The 14,425-nt window shown below is 53.9% G+C and overlaps 5 protein-coding genes across 5 annotated transcripts; 2 read left to right on the forward strand and 3 right to left on the reverse strand.

The window, feature by feature from the left end:
• Positions 1–257: 257 nt before the first annotated feature.
• NECHADRAFT_95441 (uncharacterized protein) lies at positions 258–1,603 on the forward strand (the record flags this gene model as incomplete). Its single annotated transcript, XM_003048662.1, has 3 exons — positions 258–353; positions 389–639; positions 688–1,603. 3 exons carry the CDS (start codon positions 258–260, stop codon positions 1,601–1,603), a joined length of 1,263 nt encoding a protein of 420 aa, XP_003048708.1.
• A 62-nt stretch (positions 1,604–1,665) lies between these two features.
• NECHADRAFT_62714 (uncharacterized protein) lies at positions 1,666–3,198 on the reverse strand. Its single transcript, XM_003048844.1, has 4 exons — positions 2,754–3,198; positions 2,429–2,687; positions 2,270–2,376; positions 1,666–2,216 (listed from the first exon to the last, which is right to left on the reverse strand). The coding sequence occupies exons 1-4, from the start codon at positions 3,070–3,072 to the stop codon at positions 1,873–1,875; spliced, it is 1,029 nt and encodes a 342-aa protein (XP_003048890.1). The 5' UTR covers positions 3,073–3,198; the 3' UTR covers positions 1,666–1,872.
• Positions 3,199–5,540: 2,342 nt separating this feature from the next.
• HDA2101 (uncharacterized protein) lies at positions 5,541–9,636 on the forward strand (the record flags this gene model as incomplete). The annotated part of the gene is made up of 6 exons (XM_003048663.1): positions 5,541–5,590; positions 5,823–8,122; positions 8,172–8,191; positions 8,260–8,703; positions 8,788–8,885; positions 9,003–9,636. 6 exons carry the CDS (start codon positions 5,541–5,543, stop codon positions 9,298–9,300), a joined length of 3,210 nt encoding a protein of 1,069 aa, XP_003048709.1. The 3' UTR covers positions 9,301–9,636.
• Positions 9,637–9,643: 7 nt separating this feature from the next.
• On the reverse strand, positions 9,644–10,690 carry NECHADRAFT_47112 (uncharacterized protein; the record flags this gene model as incomplete). Its single annotated transcript, XM_003048845.1, has 3 exons — positions 9,644–9,868; positions 9,936–10,478; positions 10,529–10,690. 3 exons carry the CDS (start codon positions 10,688–10,690, stop codon positions 9,644–9,646), a joined length of 930 nt encoding a protein of 309 aa, XP_003048891.1.
• A 407-nt stretch (positions 10,691–11,097) lies between these two features.
• Positions 11,098–14,237, reverse strand: NECHADRAFT_47184 (uncharacterized protein; the record flags this gene model as incomplete). The annotated part of the gene is made up of 2 exons (XM_003048846.1): positions 11,098–13,481; positions 13,553–14,237. The coding sequence occupies 2 exons, from the start codon at positions 14,235–14,237 to the stop codon at positions 11,098–11,100; spliced, it is 3,069 nt and encodes a 1,022-aa protein (XP_003048892.1).
• Positions 14,238–14,425: the final 188 nt, after the last annotated feature.

Genomic DNA, 14,425 nt, shown 5'->3' on the forward strand with positions numbered 1-14,425 from the left:
GAAAATTCGCGGGCGTTTGGAAGCTTTGGCGGGATATGCCGGTGATGACCCGGGGTGGCCTCATTGGTTAATTAGACTCGAGCTGGGGGGCTCTTTCCATGGCGCTGAACCCCACTGAAACCTTTCTCACAACCCTGCAATGTTGATTCATGAAGTAAAAATACAGCAGCTAGAAGTGATTGGGAGGCAAGACAAGCTGGTAGTTTTCTCTTCTCTTAGTTGGAAAAATCAAGAGTGAGATGCAAGCTGTCAAGAGGATGGCTTCGACTTCAAACATTTACAAGTCACCGGCTCTGACATTTGAGCTCGTTGCAAAATGCTCCGTGAGTCTTACTTGGCGATTGCCTCACTCTGTTACACGAGGCTAATGAACGAGTTTCCAAGATAGACAACTAGAGCACGGGCTTCGATACTGACGCTGCCTCATGGACCGGTTCAGCTTCCTATGTTCATGCCTGTGGCTACTCAGGCCTCTCTCAAGGGTATCACTCCTGAACAGCTTGAAGAGACAGGCTGTCGCTTGTGTTTGAACAACACATACCATCTTGGTTTGAAGCCGGGACAGGAGGTTCTTGATGCTATCGGTGGAGCTCACAAGCTTCAAGGATGGAACTACAACATCCTGACTGACAGTGGAGGGTATGTGTTCGACAGTCACCTATCTGAGTCCAGCTGACCGTCTTCAAGATTTCAAATGGTCAGTTTGCTCAAGCTTGCCACCATAACTGAGCAGGGTGTCGAATTTCTGAGTCCCCATGATGGAACACCTATGCTTCTCACCCCCGAACACTCCATGTCGTTACAGAACAGTATCGGTAGCGATATCATGATGCAGCTTGACGATGTCCTTGTCACAACTTCACCCGACAAGGCTCGCATGAGAGAAGCCATGGAGCGCAGCGTGCGGTGGCTAGATCGCTGTATAGCAGCACACAAGAAGCCCGACTCGCAGAACCTCTTTTGTATCATCCAGGGTGGTCTAGATCTTGATATGCGACGAGAATGCTGCCGAGAGATGCTGGCTCGCGACACCCCGGGCATAGCCATAGGAGGCCTGAGCGGCGGTGAGGCCAAAGCGGATTACTGCAAGGTCGTAGAGGCTTGCACAGCACTGCTCCCTGACCTCAAGCCGCGGTATGTTATGGGCATTGGTTATCCTGAAGACCTGGTGGTGAGCGTTGCTCTCGGCGCCGACATGTTCGACTGTGTGTGGCCAACGAGGACAGCCCGATTCGGCAACGCTGTTACCAAGTACGGCGTTCTCAACATGCGCAACAAGAAGTACGCAGCCGACTTTGAACCTGTTGAGGAGGGTTGTGGCTGCATGATCTGCAAGCCGTCCGCTGATGGAGGGATGGGTGTCAGCCGAGCCTTTGTGCACCACAACGCCTCCAAGGAGACTGTGGCTGCTCATCTATTGACGATACACAATGTGTACTATCAACTGAACCTCATGAGGCAAATCCGAGAGGCCGTCATCGAGGACCGCTTCCCAGCTTTCGTGCGACAGTTCTTCGCATGGCTATACCCTGAGAAGACTGAGTATCCGGAATGGGCAGTTGGCGCGCTGAAGGGAGTTGGTATAGATTTGACAACGGAATAGAGTCATTACCCAATGAAGGGATGTTTATACAGGCGCAAGGCGTTGGTGAGCGGACTCAACATGGTGGGATATCAAAAGTGAATTTCTATATATACGGTTGGTTTCCCTTCATATGCCAACAAGGATGTCCCCCAACGATGACACGCTTTGTCCAAGTGTTCTCCAATATAAATTCATTAAACCATGCCAGCAGTCATTAGAACCAACACAATTTCCACTCGAAATGTAGAACCAACAGCCCATCCCCACTCGCGTCACACAACGGGCGCTTACAGAGCAACAGCAAGAGCAGCAACGGCGGCAAAGACAGCGCCGAGACCGACACGGAGAGAAGAGGCAGAGTTGCCGCTGGTCTCGGTGGCACTGGCAGCGGAGCCGGTGCCTGGGACAGTGACGGTGACAGGGCCGTCATTGCTGGTGGTGGCATCGTTGTTGTTGTCGTTGTTATCATCGCTGTTGCTGGTCTGTCGGGGAGAAGACTCGGTAGTTGAGTCAGTCTCGTCGTCGTCGTTGTCGTCGTCAGTCGCGGTGGTCTCGGAGTCCTGAGTGCGAGTGGCAGCAACGTCGCAAGCAGTGGTGTAGCGCTTGCAGAAGCTGGCAAAGGTCTCGGCGACTGAGAAGAATGAGTTAGTATAAAACCACCAGTGAAGCAAGTGTGAAACATACCAGGGAGGATGGTGTCGGGCTCGCCAGTGCTGGCCCAGCTGGCGCAGGTCTTGGCATAACCACCCATCTCATCAGTCCAGGTGAGTCTGTCGCCGGAACCACGGCAGCTAGAGTAGAGTTAGTGATCAGTAAGCCCTGTCTGTTCCAAGTAAAACTCACCAGTAGCACTCAGCCTGCTCCTTGAAGGGGAGTTCAGTGAAGTCGCGGTTGGCACGGGTGCACGAGGCGAAGACACCAAGCATGTTCTCGCAGGCCAGAGCATAGGTCTGCTCAGCAGGGCTGGTCATGGTAGCCGAAGCCGACTCATCGCCATCGCTGCTAACAACGGCTGTGGTTCGAGGGCTGCGAGTAGCGCTGCCACCGCTACCACCACCGCACGAGGCAGCGAGAGCGCAAGCCTTATAGAGAGTGCCGTATGCTGAAGAGAGTTTATGTTAGCATCCATCCATATCACGCAGATTTGACTCAGGCGCATAAAACGCACCCTCATATTGCTCGCTGGCAGTAGGAAGCTCCTCCTCGAGGTAGTTGGAGCATACGGAGTAGAGAGGAGCGGCGGCAGTGGCTCCATCGCAGCAAGCGCATCCAATGAGCTCAGTAGGGTCGGCGTTGGCGGCGGCCTCAACACCACCTAGAGACGACACACAGCCTTCAAAGAGGTTGACGGCCTCAGAGCAGGTCTGGTAACCAGGGTCTCCGGGGTTGACAGCTGCGACATTGAGGATGCCAGGGGCGAAGACGGGAGCGACAGTGACCTGGGCAGCGACGCCGCTGGTGAGGATGGAGAGGACTGCGGCCTTCATTTTGAAACTGGCTCACGGAGACTTGGACTTGGTTCGAACGGTGTTGAAGAGTAGGATGAATCAGAGACACCAGCCGCTTATAGCTCTTGAGCGTAAAAGAAACCAAACCAATTCCCCAGAAAAGCAATCTCCGGGGGGGGGCGAGGAGGGCAAGGCGCCGGGCATTTATTCACGGCGCAGAGCCAGAGCAATCTGCGCTCTGCCTGCAGAGAAAGGGTCGGCTCATCGGTCATTGAGCAATCAGCAAGCAACGAGACAGGTCCTCGTCACGCTAGAGAGCTTGCGGCCGGGGGGTGTGCTGAGCTAGCTCCGGGCAAAGCAGCCCACGAGGCAGAGTGTCTGGGCCCCAGGGCCAGCCAATGGAAGAGTCTGCTACCGTGCGGCTGAGTCGATATTAGGCGCATCTGGCTGGGTCTGTCTTGGGGCGATTCGAGAGGACCTGGTGGTAATGTCGAGGACTTGTTAGACAGAGTTGCAACCGAAGATGGAGGTGACCGGGGTACCGACGCCGAGGACAAACCAGGGGTGGAGGAAAACACCACAATGTAAGCCACTCGGACGCCTTGAAGGGACTCGGTCTAACCTACTTGATCAGAATGACTTGCAAGGGTCCTTCTTGGAGGTTGTTCAGGCGAGGGGCTAGGCCAAGGAAGCCAAGAGACCATGGATCAAATGAGGTCGACCTGGATGATGATCCCAGGTTCAATGCCGTTTTCCGCAGAGGGCTGGGCAGACGTCGAAAGTGCAGTCTTGGCAGTTGCAGAATGAGCGGTGCCACGATTTCTTCTGACAAAGGGACTCGAGCCTCAGTTGAGTGTCCATGGCGTATTCTACACGCTGTTGTTGGCCGCCTCTGCCGTTTGGCTGCATTTGCACATTTCTGCACGCCTTTCCTTTTTCCACGGGCGTTTACTTGCCTCTGCTCGGCATGAGGAAACAAGCCTTGGCGCCTCCATCTGCCTATCAAGTCAGATCCGTTCCAAATGACTCCAATTATTTACAGAAATCCCACAAATCCGAGCTGACATGATGGCCCACCTCCCCTTGTCCTCCAAGATGTTGGACAGGATCGACAAATTGTGATATTAATTAGATATTTGTTTGATAATCCAAACACAGTATTCATTATGTAGCTACCTACATCTGTTACCCAGCGTCTCCTTTGCTAGAGTCTTCGTCGTGTTGGGAATACAATCACATGGACAAACACTCTACGTATGTTGCCTTGCGCAAATCACTCACCACCAAAAGCCAAATTCAATTCAAATTCAGCCTTGCCAAGGGTCATGGAACCTTAATTGCCCCGCTTGGCAGACACACCGCATCTCATTCCCTATTCCGATGGGCACCTCCCGATACTATAGACATTTGTAGACATGAGGGACATACCATGTGACGTCCTCTACTGGTTCTCAGGGCACGCATAGCCTCGATGAGACACGAATTCTTTAGCTAAAGAATTCTTCTACGCCCGATGGACGGCTCAACCGCCACCGCCAAGATGCTGCCGGAATTATCGGGCCTCGTTCTGCCCCTCGCAGGTCTCACTTGACCCCAGCGACGGTCGAATAAACGGCGCCGGGAAGCGGAAGAGGGGGAGATGCCAGCGCGGCAGCAATCCGCGCAGAACATCTGTCTCCGCAGAGCTCAAACGCCCGAACCCTGTGCAAGATGTAAGGGTGACCAGGCGAGCTAGCACAAGCATAAACCAGGCCCGAGTGGATCGTAAGTTGTTTTGTCAACAGGGTGTGGTCTTTAACTTTGGACTTGTTTGACAGCAAGGGGAAGTGCCATCACCTACAGTATGGACAACGAGATCATCCCTGAGGCTCGAGCCATGATGGCATCTGCGCGTTTTGTATTTCGGTGGGAGCGAGAAACAATCACCTTTTGTCCCATACAGGCCTATGAATAGATGCGTGTTTCCCCTATGTACGTACCAATATTTGCATTGCGACAAGGTGACCAGGCAACCCTGGTAGTCAGAGACTGCAAGCCACGAGTCTAGACTCACCCACAGCGACAGAGACGGGACTGAAGCTCGAGGCACCAAGTTTTTCATCCTGACACTGTGCTACCTCGCACTTCCTTTGAAAAGCGGAAGCCTCGTGGTGATGGATCGCTGTCAAAACAAAGTTCAACTCAGATCTCGTTTTAATTTACAACCAACAGAATTCATCCTACGGCACCTCCCGCTGCACACCATCGCTGTTGGTTCGTCGCCTTGACTGCGGATCAGCGTTGTTTGTAAGTGCTGTGCTGCATGGATGAAAACCCAAACGTCTGCCTAGCCACGAGGGCGTTGGTCCCTTTGTTCTATCTGACTTGGTATGACCTCACTTGATCCAAAGTCATCAACACCGTGCTGTCATGAGCTGGGAACGAAAATCATTATCTCGAGGATCAATTGGAGGAACGTAGCATCGAAGGACAGGGGCGCCCAAATAGGAAATCACCGCAACTCATAGATGGATCACGTGATACAACCCACCGACGCGTTACCTGAGACGCGACCTGTGTGTTTTCCCAGGGGCAAAGACGTCACCGACTCTCCATCGAAAAGCCGACAAGGGCTCACTCGACACTAGGCTGGTTTGCGTCTTTGCTTCCAATTCTCAAACGTTGCGACCCGCCCCTTGTCTCATCCCATCATCCTATGCCCATCTCGTCCCATGAATCTGGCAGCTCCGAAGCCTCATGGCAACTCCGTCCCGCCCATCGCTGCCGCTCCGACGTCAGTCGTCTACTAGGAGCCTACGACATGACAATGATGACTTGGCGCAGTCGTTGAAACAGCTGTCCATATCCACCTCGCCCGGCCGCGCTCATGGCTCACCGCACCTCTCCGAACCCAGCACTCCCTTTCGTGCATCAGGACGCCGTACCTCGCAGTCCCCAAGGCCCAATGCTCGACTCCCATCTCGTAGCCCTTCGCAAGGGCGCGATCCCGGCTCGGGAACGCCCACGCTTCTTCGAAAGGCCTCGATGAACTCGCTGCGGTCTTCAAACGGAATGGGAGCTGTCCCGACTCCTACTCGACGTGCCAGCACCACACATATCATGTCACCGTCTCCCAAGTCTCCCTTGGCTACACCCCCTGTCCAGGAGAAACCTCGACCGACCGCCAGTTCAATTGCACACGACATTTTGAGTGCCGAATTGCAAGCACATCACTCGCCCGAATGTGCAAGCCAACCGCAAACGATCGTGGTCCTCAACGATGCCGTCTATGGTCACCGATTCTCCCGACCGAGAACCTCCCGGGCCGCCCTTGGTACGATTGTCGAACGCCCGGAAAGAATAAAGGCAGCTGTTTTGGGTATCTCGACAGCCTATGTGCGCCTGGGTGGACGACACAGCGAGGGAGCCTTCCCACCTCATCCCAGGAGGGATGTCGAAGACCTGCCAGGGATTCCCTTTCGGATACACAAGACGGAACGCAAACTCTCACTACTATCACCGGCTGTTGTTAATGTTCATGGAACGAAATGGATGGAAGAATTGAAGATGATGTGCGAGGCGGCCGAGTCCAAGCTTGCAATGGGAGGCAAAGAACTCCAGAGGCCAGAGTTGAACCGAGGAACGGAGAAAGCACCCGAAAAGTTTCATGAAGGTGATTTATACCTCTGCTCGGAGTCTCTTAACGCTATGGAGGGTGCCCTGGGAGCTGTTTGTGAAGCTATTGATACCGTCTTCGGTCCTGGACCTCAACGTGCATTTGTGGGAGTGAGACCTCCAGGTCACCACTGCTCTGCCTCATACCCTTCGGGATTCTGCTGGATCAACAATGTTCACGTCGGAATTATGCATGCTGTCCTCAACCATGGACTTACACACGCCGCTATCATTGACTTTGACCTTCACCATGGTGACGGATCCCAGGCCATCACCTGGCAACACAACACTCGAGCTAACGCGGCGGCCAAGAACGCTGCTGCGTGGAAGAAGTCGTCAGTTGGCTATTTCAGTTTGCACGATATCAATTCGTATCCGTGCGAGATGGGTGATGAGGAAAAGGTTAAGAACGCCAGCATCTGCATTGATAATGCGCACGGCCAGACAGTTTGGAATGTCCACTTGCAATCATGGAAGACGGAGGAGGAGTTTTGGCGACTCTATGAGACCAAGTATAGCGTTCTGCTGGAAAAGACCAGGAACTATCTCAAGAACCAGGCAGAACGACTTCGGCAGTCAAACCAGATCCCCAAGGCCGCCATTTTCTTCTCGGCTGGTTTTGATGCGAGTGAGTGGGAGAGCGCAGGAATGCAGCGCCATCAAGTCAACGTTCCGACCGAGTTCTACGCCCGGATAGCCCATGACGTCATCAAACTGGCCGCTGAAGAGGGACTCGAGGTCGATGGTCGCATCATCAGCGTCTTGGAGGGTGGCTATAGCGACAAGGCTTTGTTCTCTGGTATTCTTAGTCACCTCAGTGGTTTGGCGGATGACCAGACGTATGAACGAGAGCCGCAGAACCTGGGACGTCTTGGTGCGGAGATGGGACACAAGATCGGAGTGCTCGCGGAGGAAGACGATGAGATGGATACAAAGCCATCATTGGACTCTGTTCACAGCTATGATCCGGCCTGGTGGGCAAGTCCACGGCTGGACGAGCTTGAAGCTATAGTTGCAGGTCCTGGTGGTCCTGCAGCGAAGCCACACAACAACACGCTTCCCACTTACTTTTCTCCGACACAGGCATCAACGGCCAGGGTTGCGGATCCTATTAAGATGCGCCGCAGTCTTTCCAACCTGGGTGCTTCACTATCACGGCCTCCCTCACCACCCCCACCAGAGGTTCCCTGGACGGTTGCAGCCCACGAGCTCAGCAAGCTTCTCATCCCTGAAAGTCGCCAGACAGACAGCTGCAAGCCCGAGGATTTGAACGCCGAGGCAACACGGGCGAGACGAGACCGCCAATCATTGCTTCTGGGAATTGACCCTAACCCTCCGGCCCCAGCTTCACGCCCGACGTCACGCATGTCTTTGCGCGAGAGGCGGCCCAAGCCAGCTCCTCCCCCTCAGCCCATCAAGGACAAAGCACCAAAAGGTCGTAGACAGACAATGGCTACCACCACTTTGACTGCAGACAAGGCAAGTATTCTACCTCTATATATACGTGAGCAAAAGCTAACTCTTCCTAAGGCCGTGGCCCGTGGTATCCCTTCGAGGACCAACAGCGATGAGCCAGTGCGGAGAGCCAGTCGACGTCTTAGCGAGGTACCGACTACTCTCGCATCCAGGGCTACATCGCACACTTCGTCCGGTAATGAAGCTGACCTTCCGGAGGGTTCTGAGGCCCCTGGTCCTGGCTCTCCAGTGAGCACCAGGGCACCTCCCGGTGGAGGTCTTCAGGTGAAGAAGACTCGAAACCCCGTGGCTACTCGTAAAGAGCCTGCACCTAGGGCGCCTCGAACCACTAAAAAGGTTGCTCCTCCCACCGCATCGCGGCCCCCTACAGCAGCTCAAAGGATCCACCCATCAACGAGGCCTCAGGCAAAGGCTGGCCCATCTGGTGCAACCGGCGATGATATCGATAGCATCACAACAGGGATGAAGAAGATCCGTATCAATCTCATCACCCAGTCCCAGAAGGAAGCCAGAGAGCGAGCTCGACTTGAAGCTGAAAAGGTCAAGGCCAGATCTGTGTCCGCCTCTGCTGCCATCAGCCAGTCCAAGCCTGTTCGGCCCATCGAAGCCTCAACCAGCCGCCAGCAGTCGCCGGAAATCAGAGGCCCTGACTCGGGAAACATCTCTCCCACTCAGGTTGCAGCCCCTGACTCTGAGATTCCTACCCCTCCGGCTACAATCTCGTCCAGCGGCCTTACAACGCCTTTCCCGGACGCCCCTTTTGAGCTCAACTCTGAGCCACAGCAGGTCTCGCTGCCTCCTAGTTCTTCTCCAATTCCTTCTGTTTCCATTCAATCGAGCGACGACGACAATGTGTTTATTGCGTACCAACCCGAAGGCCCTACACCCGTGGCTGTTGCTCAGCAGGAACCTATCAAATGGCTCCCGCCTAATGTGCAAACGCCAACTGCACAAACACCTGCTGCAACACCAAGCCCGGTAAAGAAGAACAACCTCTTTCAGTATACCGAGGGTATCCCCTTTGCGCCACGACAGGGACAGCATGCGGGGGAGCAGAAGCCGACAGATGAAGGTGTCAAGTCAGAGCCGCCCGCTTCTGAATCTGTTCAAGAAATTCCTGAGGCTCCTCAACAGTAGCGACGAGGGTGAGATTTTGTTACATGTCCCATTTCCTGTAATTCACGGATAGCTGGCTATCTGTTCTACTTCAAGACTCTCTACCAAGAGGGTGTGGCGGTATTTGAAGCCAATACTCGATTCTAGTTGTCGCTGTCTTTCTTTGCTCGATTTACCCCCTTCTTCCTTGGAACGTTTATCACTAGACCTTCTTTGGATGTCAGGTGTCCCACGATACCCTTTCTCTTGGCTTCTCAGATGTGGTTGCCGCCCGTTTCTAAATAGCTCTAGTTTTCTTTCTAATGTATGACTTGTACGGCTGGCTCGTCTCTTCTTCGTCATTTACTTGGTGTCTGTTGAGTTCTTAGGGGAAAGTCTGGCGGAAAACATCGACTGGGACACTGACGTCCTCGACGACGGATCTGTTGGTGCCCTCGATGCCAGGATGGAACTTTCTCTGCAAGGTCCACACTTCTTGGACGCCTAGGCTCTCGAGATAGGCGACTGTGCGGGCATAGTTTGTTGCGACCTGGGCGATTCCGTGGCTGTCGTCGGAGAAGGTGAACTTGCCGCCCATCTTGATCCATTCCTGATGAATGTGGTTAGCATTGCGACGCATAAAAGGCCAAGGAGTGAGGTGTTTCGGGTCATCTTACCTCGGCGATGATCCTGCATGGATAAGGCTCTGCCAGTCCCTTGCGCAGCGCTGCACTATTCACTTCGAGCCATCCTTCTTGTTCTCGTGCAAGTTTGAGATTTCGGATGACTCGCTCCCAGACACCCTTCCACTGGCGAATGTCCCTCGCAGGGTCCTCGCTCATCAGACGGATGAGGTCAAAGTGGCCAACAACGCGGGGTTTAAGCTCCTGCAGCATGTGATACTGAAGGTCATAGTAGTCCTCGTAGAGCTTCTCCTCTGTACCACCCTCGCTAGCATCCCTAGCAGCGGCAAACATAGTAGCATCGTAGTCAATCGGGACGCCGTGGACATGATGCACAGAGCCAATAAAGTAATCAATGATGGGGTGCTGAGCCAACGTCCGAACATGAGCAGCAAAGTCTGGACGAATAAACTCGGCCTCAAAACCAATCAGGATGTGAACCTTGTCGGCGTACTCTCGCTGCAGACGCTGTGCCTCGACGAGATAAGCCTCATGACGAGGAGGTAGAGCCTCGAGAGCAGCTTGAGGATCATCAAGCTAAGAAGTTGTGAGACATTTTTCCAAAACATAGGGTGTTGAGTACTCACCTCTTCGGGATACAGATCTCGCTGCTCATAGCGGGGCATATGCTCCGTGAGCCCAAAAGTCTTGTATCCGAGCTCGATGGCATGCTTGATGATGTCCTCTAGCTGATCCTTGGCATGCCCCGGGCAGAACTGCCCGGAGTGGGAGTGCATTGTAAAGGCCATGGCGACAACACTCTACAGGCAAAGTTAGAGAGTGAATCAATGATAATTGTACTTATATACTTGGACCTTTGTTGAGAATGAGCAATTAAGCTCTTGTCATTTGAAAGTTTCGTAATTCCCCACGTTCTCATCCCGTTGGTGGTCAGCCAGTCAAGCTACTCCACTTTTCCCGATTGGGAAAGTCTATAAATATCACCTCCCTCTTTAAAAATCAACACTTTATCAAGGCATCGACAAACATGTAACTTCATATACAATCATTGTATATATACACATTATTTATATATAATACCAAGAAATGCATTTTCCGTCGCGTACAATTCGCTGTTTCCATCCCGTCCACCAAAACGCCTTGCATGCATGCCCTTTCCAATGCCCATGTTATACAGAAATCTTTGCTTCTTCTCTTACGTCTTCTCGTATAGCGGAATATCTCCGTAACTATACACTCCAGGCGCCATGCTAATATATCGTCCGGCAACTAACCCTCCACTGCTGCCACCTGCCGAGACATCAGACACTACAGCTGGCCTTGCTACCTTGCCTTCATCCTGCACAACTCCTATGCCGTAGCTTCGACCTCCTGTGCCGCTCTTGTTCCAGCCGAGTTGGAATGTTTTGCGTCGGAGACATCGTGCTAGGTCTTCGTCTGACATCCATTCGGCGCCGTCTGGTAGTCGCCACCATAATGTCGAGTCGGCAAGGAGACTGGCCTGTGCTGCGATACTGCCTGGGCTCTTGGGCAGCGGTGCGCCTCGCGGTGCCGTGCGGAGGGAGAGCAGGCCAAAGATGAAGGTCACGGCTAGGAGGCCCGCGAGGACATATGTCTGAACGCTAGACTGCGTCAGGCGAGAGATGTAGTAGTCGATAGACGCCGGTATAGAGTCGTCAGCTCGAGCTCGCTTGGATGACAACTTTTGTCGCATCATGTCGCTGTTGAGAGCCTGCGCGCCAAGGATGCCATGCTGCAGTCGAATAGCCTGTGACACGGCATTCTGTCTCTCTGGCAATACCAATCGCTCCAGAGACATTTCTACCCTCGAAAGTACCAGCGTACGGAAGAAGCTATCCAAGCCCTCGAGCTTGTTATCATCAGTGCCGACATCGTCGAGGGCACTATATACGCTAGTAATGTCGGCCTCAACGTCTGAAGGCCGTTGACTGGTCGTGTTGATGATGGGGATGGCGTTGGTGTCGATGCGGAGATCCTCGGTGTGGAACGTGGTGTGTACGTCGACCTCCATGATTGTCTGGTTGCACAGCAGCACCGAGATCATGCCTTCACTGTCACAACTTCCCCAGACATAGTTGAGAGAAAACTTGGATGTAAGCTGCGCGCAAGATGATGCTACGAGCCCTGTGTAAGCTTGATCCCCTTTGCAGATGGGCTGCTTCTTTGTGCCAGCCACAGGAACACATTGCCACTTTGACCCCTGACTTCCTGTGAGAGTGAGTGTCTCGCAAGTGAGGGCAGCCCTGAGCGCGGGGATGTCGCTGATAAGCTGCGTCTTTGGTAGCGGCCACTCCTTAGGATGATCCGCGAGGGAGACTTCTGGCAGTGCGACGTCTTCCCAGGTCCATCTTGGGTACTTGGGCGTCTCCTGAAGCAGGACCTGGTTGACAATGGCAGTATCGATGGCGGTGCTGAGAGACTTTGTCGTCGACTTGAACTCGGTCTGCGGCTGGAGTTGAAGCTTGGCTGTCTGTGAGATCTGGGTTATGGCGAAGAGGCCTGCGGTGAAGATGGGCATCAGCCAGCCCAGCATTGCAGTGCTCTTTGCTAGAAACACGGCCCAGTCCTGGTGCTTGATGGCCTTTCCTGCACTCCGGAGGCCAAACTCGTTCATGTAGGTGAGGCCCAGTGATTCTTGGAAGCGGCATTTGGCGACGGTTAGCTTGAGGAAAGGAGCGAGTCGTCGTCGGTCAATGTCGATGCGTGTCCAGAATACAGCGATGGCGACAAAGATAAGCGTAGGAAGGCAGGTCCACAGAATAAAGACGCTGTCTGAGAACTCGAGTCCTTCCCTACTGCCCCTGAGACTAAAGATGACGCAGATACCAGCGAGAAGTCCAATCGAAACGGAGACGCTGGTGACCTGAGTCCGAGCACGCTGAGTCCACGGTCGATATATCCCCATCGTCTCATTAGAACCTCCAGGACTCTCAGTGTTGAAAGAGCCGTTTCCTCCGCTGAGCTGTCGCAGTTGAAACATCTTTTCTGGCTTTCGTCCCTGTTGTCGAAGCTCAGTAGTATACCATGAGCCCGCTAGTCGAGCAGCAACTGTTTCCATGTCCGCGTTACCTGTTCCAGTTAACCGACCCAGGAATTGCTGGCTACTCGCGAGTAGGGCAGCCGTTCCAGCAGGAGAAGTAGGATCTCGAGGCGCAATACCCCGCGATGAGGGGGCGTGGTAGAGCATAGGGAGGAGCACGCCCGAGAGAATGAGGAAGACGCCGACCATGGCGTGGAGAATGCCCATACGGGCTCGGAGAAGAGTGGTACCATCAACGAGGATCTCGGCGTGGAAGACGGCAGTAGAAAGAACAATCTGAACACGAAGAAGGAGCTTGACGGCGATGGATGCGACGACAAGATGATGGCGGTTTCGAAAGCCCTTGGTCAAAGCCTGGAAGCTTCCTAGACTTGGGTAATCGAGGAGGATAGTTCGGTGAGCCTGCTTGCGGCGTGTCTCGTCGACGCTGGTGGGACGGTGATCGAGTATCATCCAGGGCGTGTAGAGTAATGCTTGAGCTTCGACGCGGGACCATAGCATGGCCATGATGGAGATAACTTGACAGATTGTGAGCATTCACTTACACGGCACACTTACGCAGAGGGTAATGTTCCTGACGATCACTCACCTACTACAGGTCCAAATGTCCACACACCCCTGATGTTGCTCTCGACGTCATCCCTCGACAACAGCCACATGACAACCTCGCCGACCACGGCCAGCATTATAGAGGTCCCTGTGAATATGGCAATCACCCTCCGTCGCAGCCATTTAGGCCTCCATCCGTCTCTCAGCGGAACCTCGGTCGGCTCCGGTACGTCGGCGTGTCTAAAGTTGGTCTCCCCGTGGGCTCCAGCAGTATTAGGCGGGGTGTCGTAGTATGGCGTCTCAAGAAGTGCGTCCATGTGGTTCGAAGCCCTCACGATTCTCGGGTCCGTCATGCCCGACATTCTCGGGGAAGAAGCAAAGCCATCGCTGCTAGGAGAGGAAGGAAACTGACCCCTCTGCAGCGGACCTGGACTCGGAGGGTAAAACGGACTGAGAGGAAACCCGGGGCTGGCGGGACTGTTGGGCGACTGGAAGCCCGCTCGGGGGCTGACGATGGGTGTCGAGGGTCCCGAGTGCGAAGGGAGAGGCGGCGAGAGTAGAGGAGGAGGATGTTGAATGAGGGGTGCTGAGGACGTGACGGTCGAGGGATACCGGACGTAGCTGAAGCCGGCCGACGATCTCGTCTCGCTGTATGCGCCGGCGACGATCTTGTCCTCGCCGGTTGAGGGGTGATGGAGGCCAAGGTTTGTCCATGGCGCTGCCATGACCGTCTTTGTTGCGAGTCCCCAAACGGGGACTTACGTGTTTGTGAGTGTTTGTGATATTCTAGTTTTGTTAATCGTAGAAGCCTTGTCTCTTTGTGTTGCTTTTTCTTTTCTTTCAAAAGAGAGGCATTCACATTATTTGACTGCCCTCTCTCTTCCCTTCCCCCCTCCAACAAAGAGGGAAATTC

The sequence above is a fragment of the Fusarium vanettenii genome (genome assembly GCF_000151355.1).
Source record: "Fusarium vanettenii 77-13-4 chromosome 8 genomic scaffold NECHAsca_10_chr8_2_0, whole genome shotgun sequence".
In the NCBI taxonomy this organism is placed as follows: Eukaryota; Fungi; Ascomycota; class Sordariomycetes; order Hypocreales; family Nectriaceae; genus Fusarium; species Fusarium vanettenii.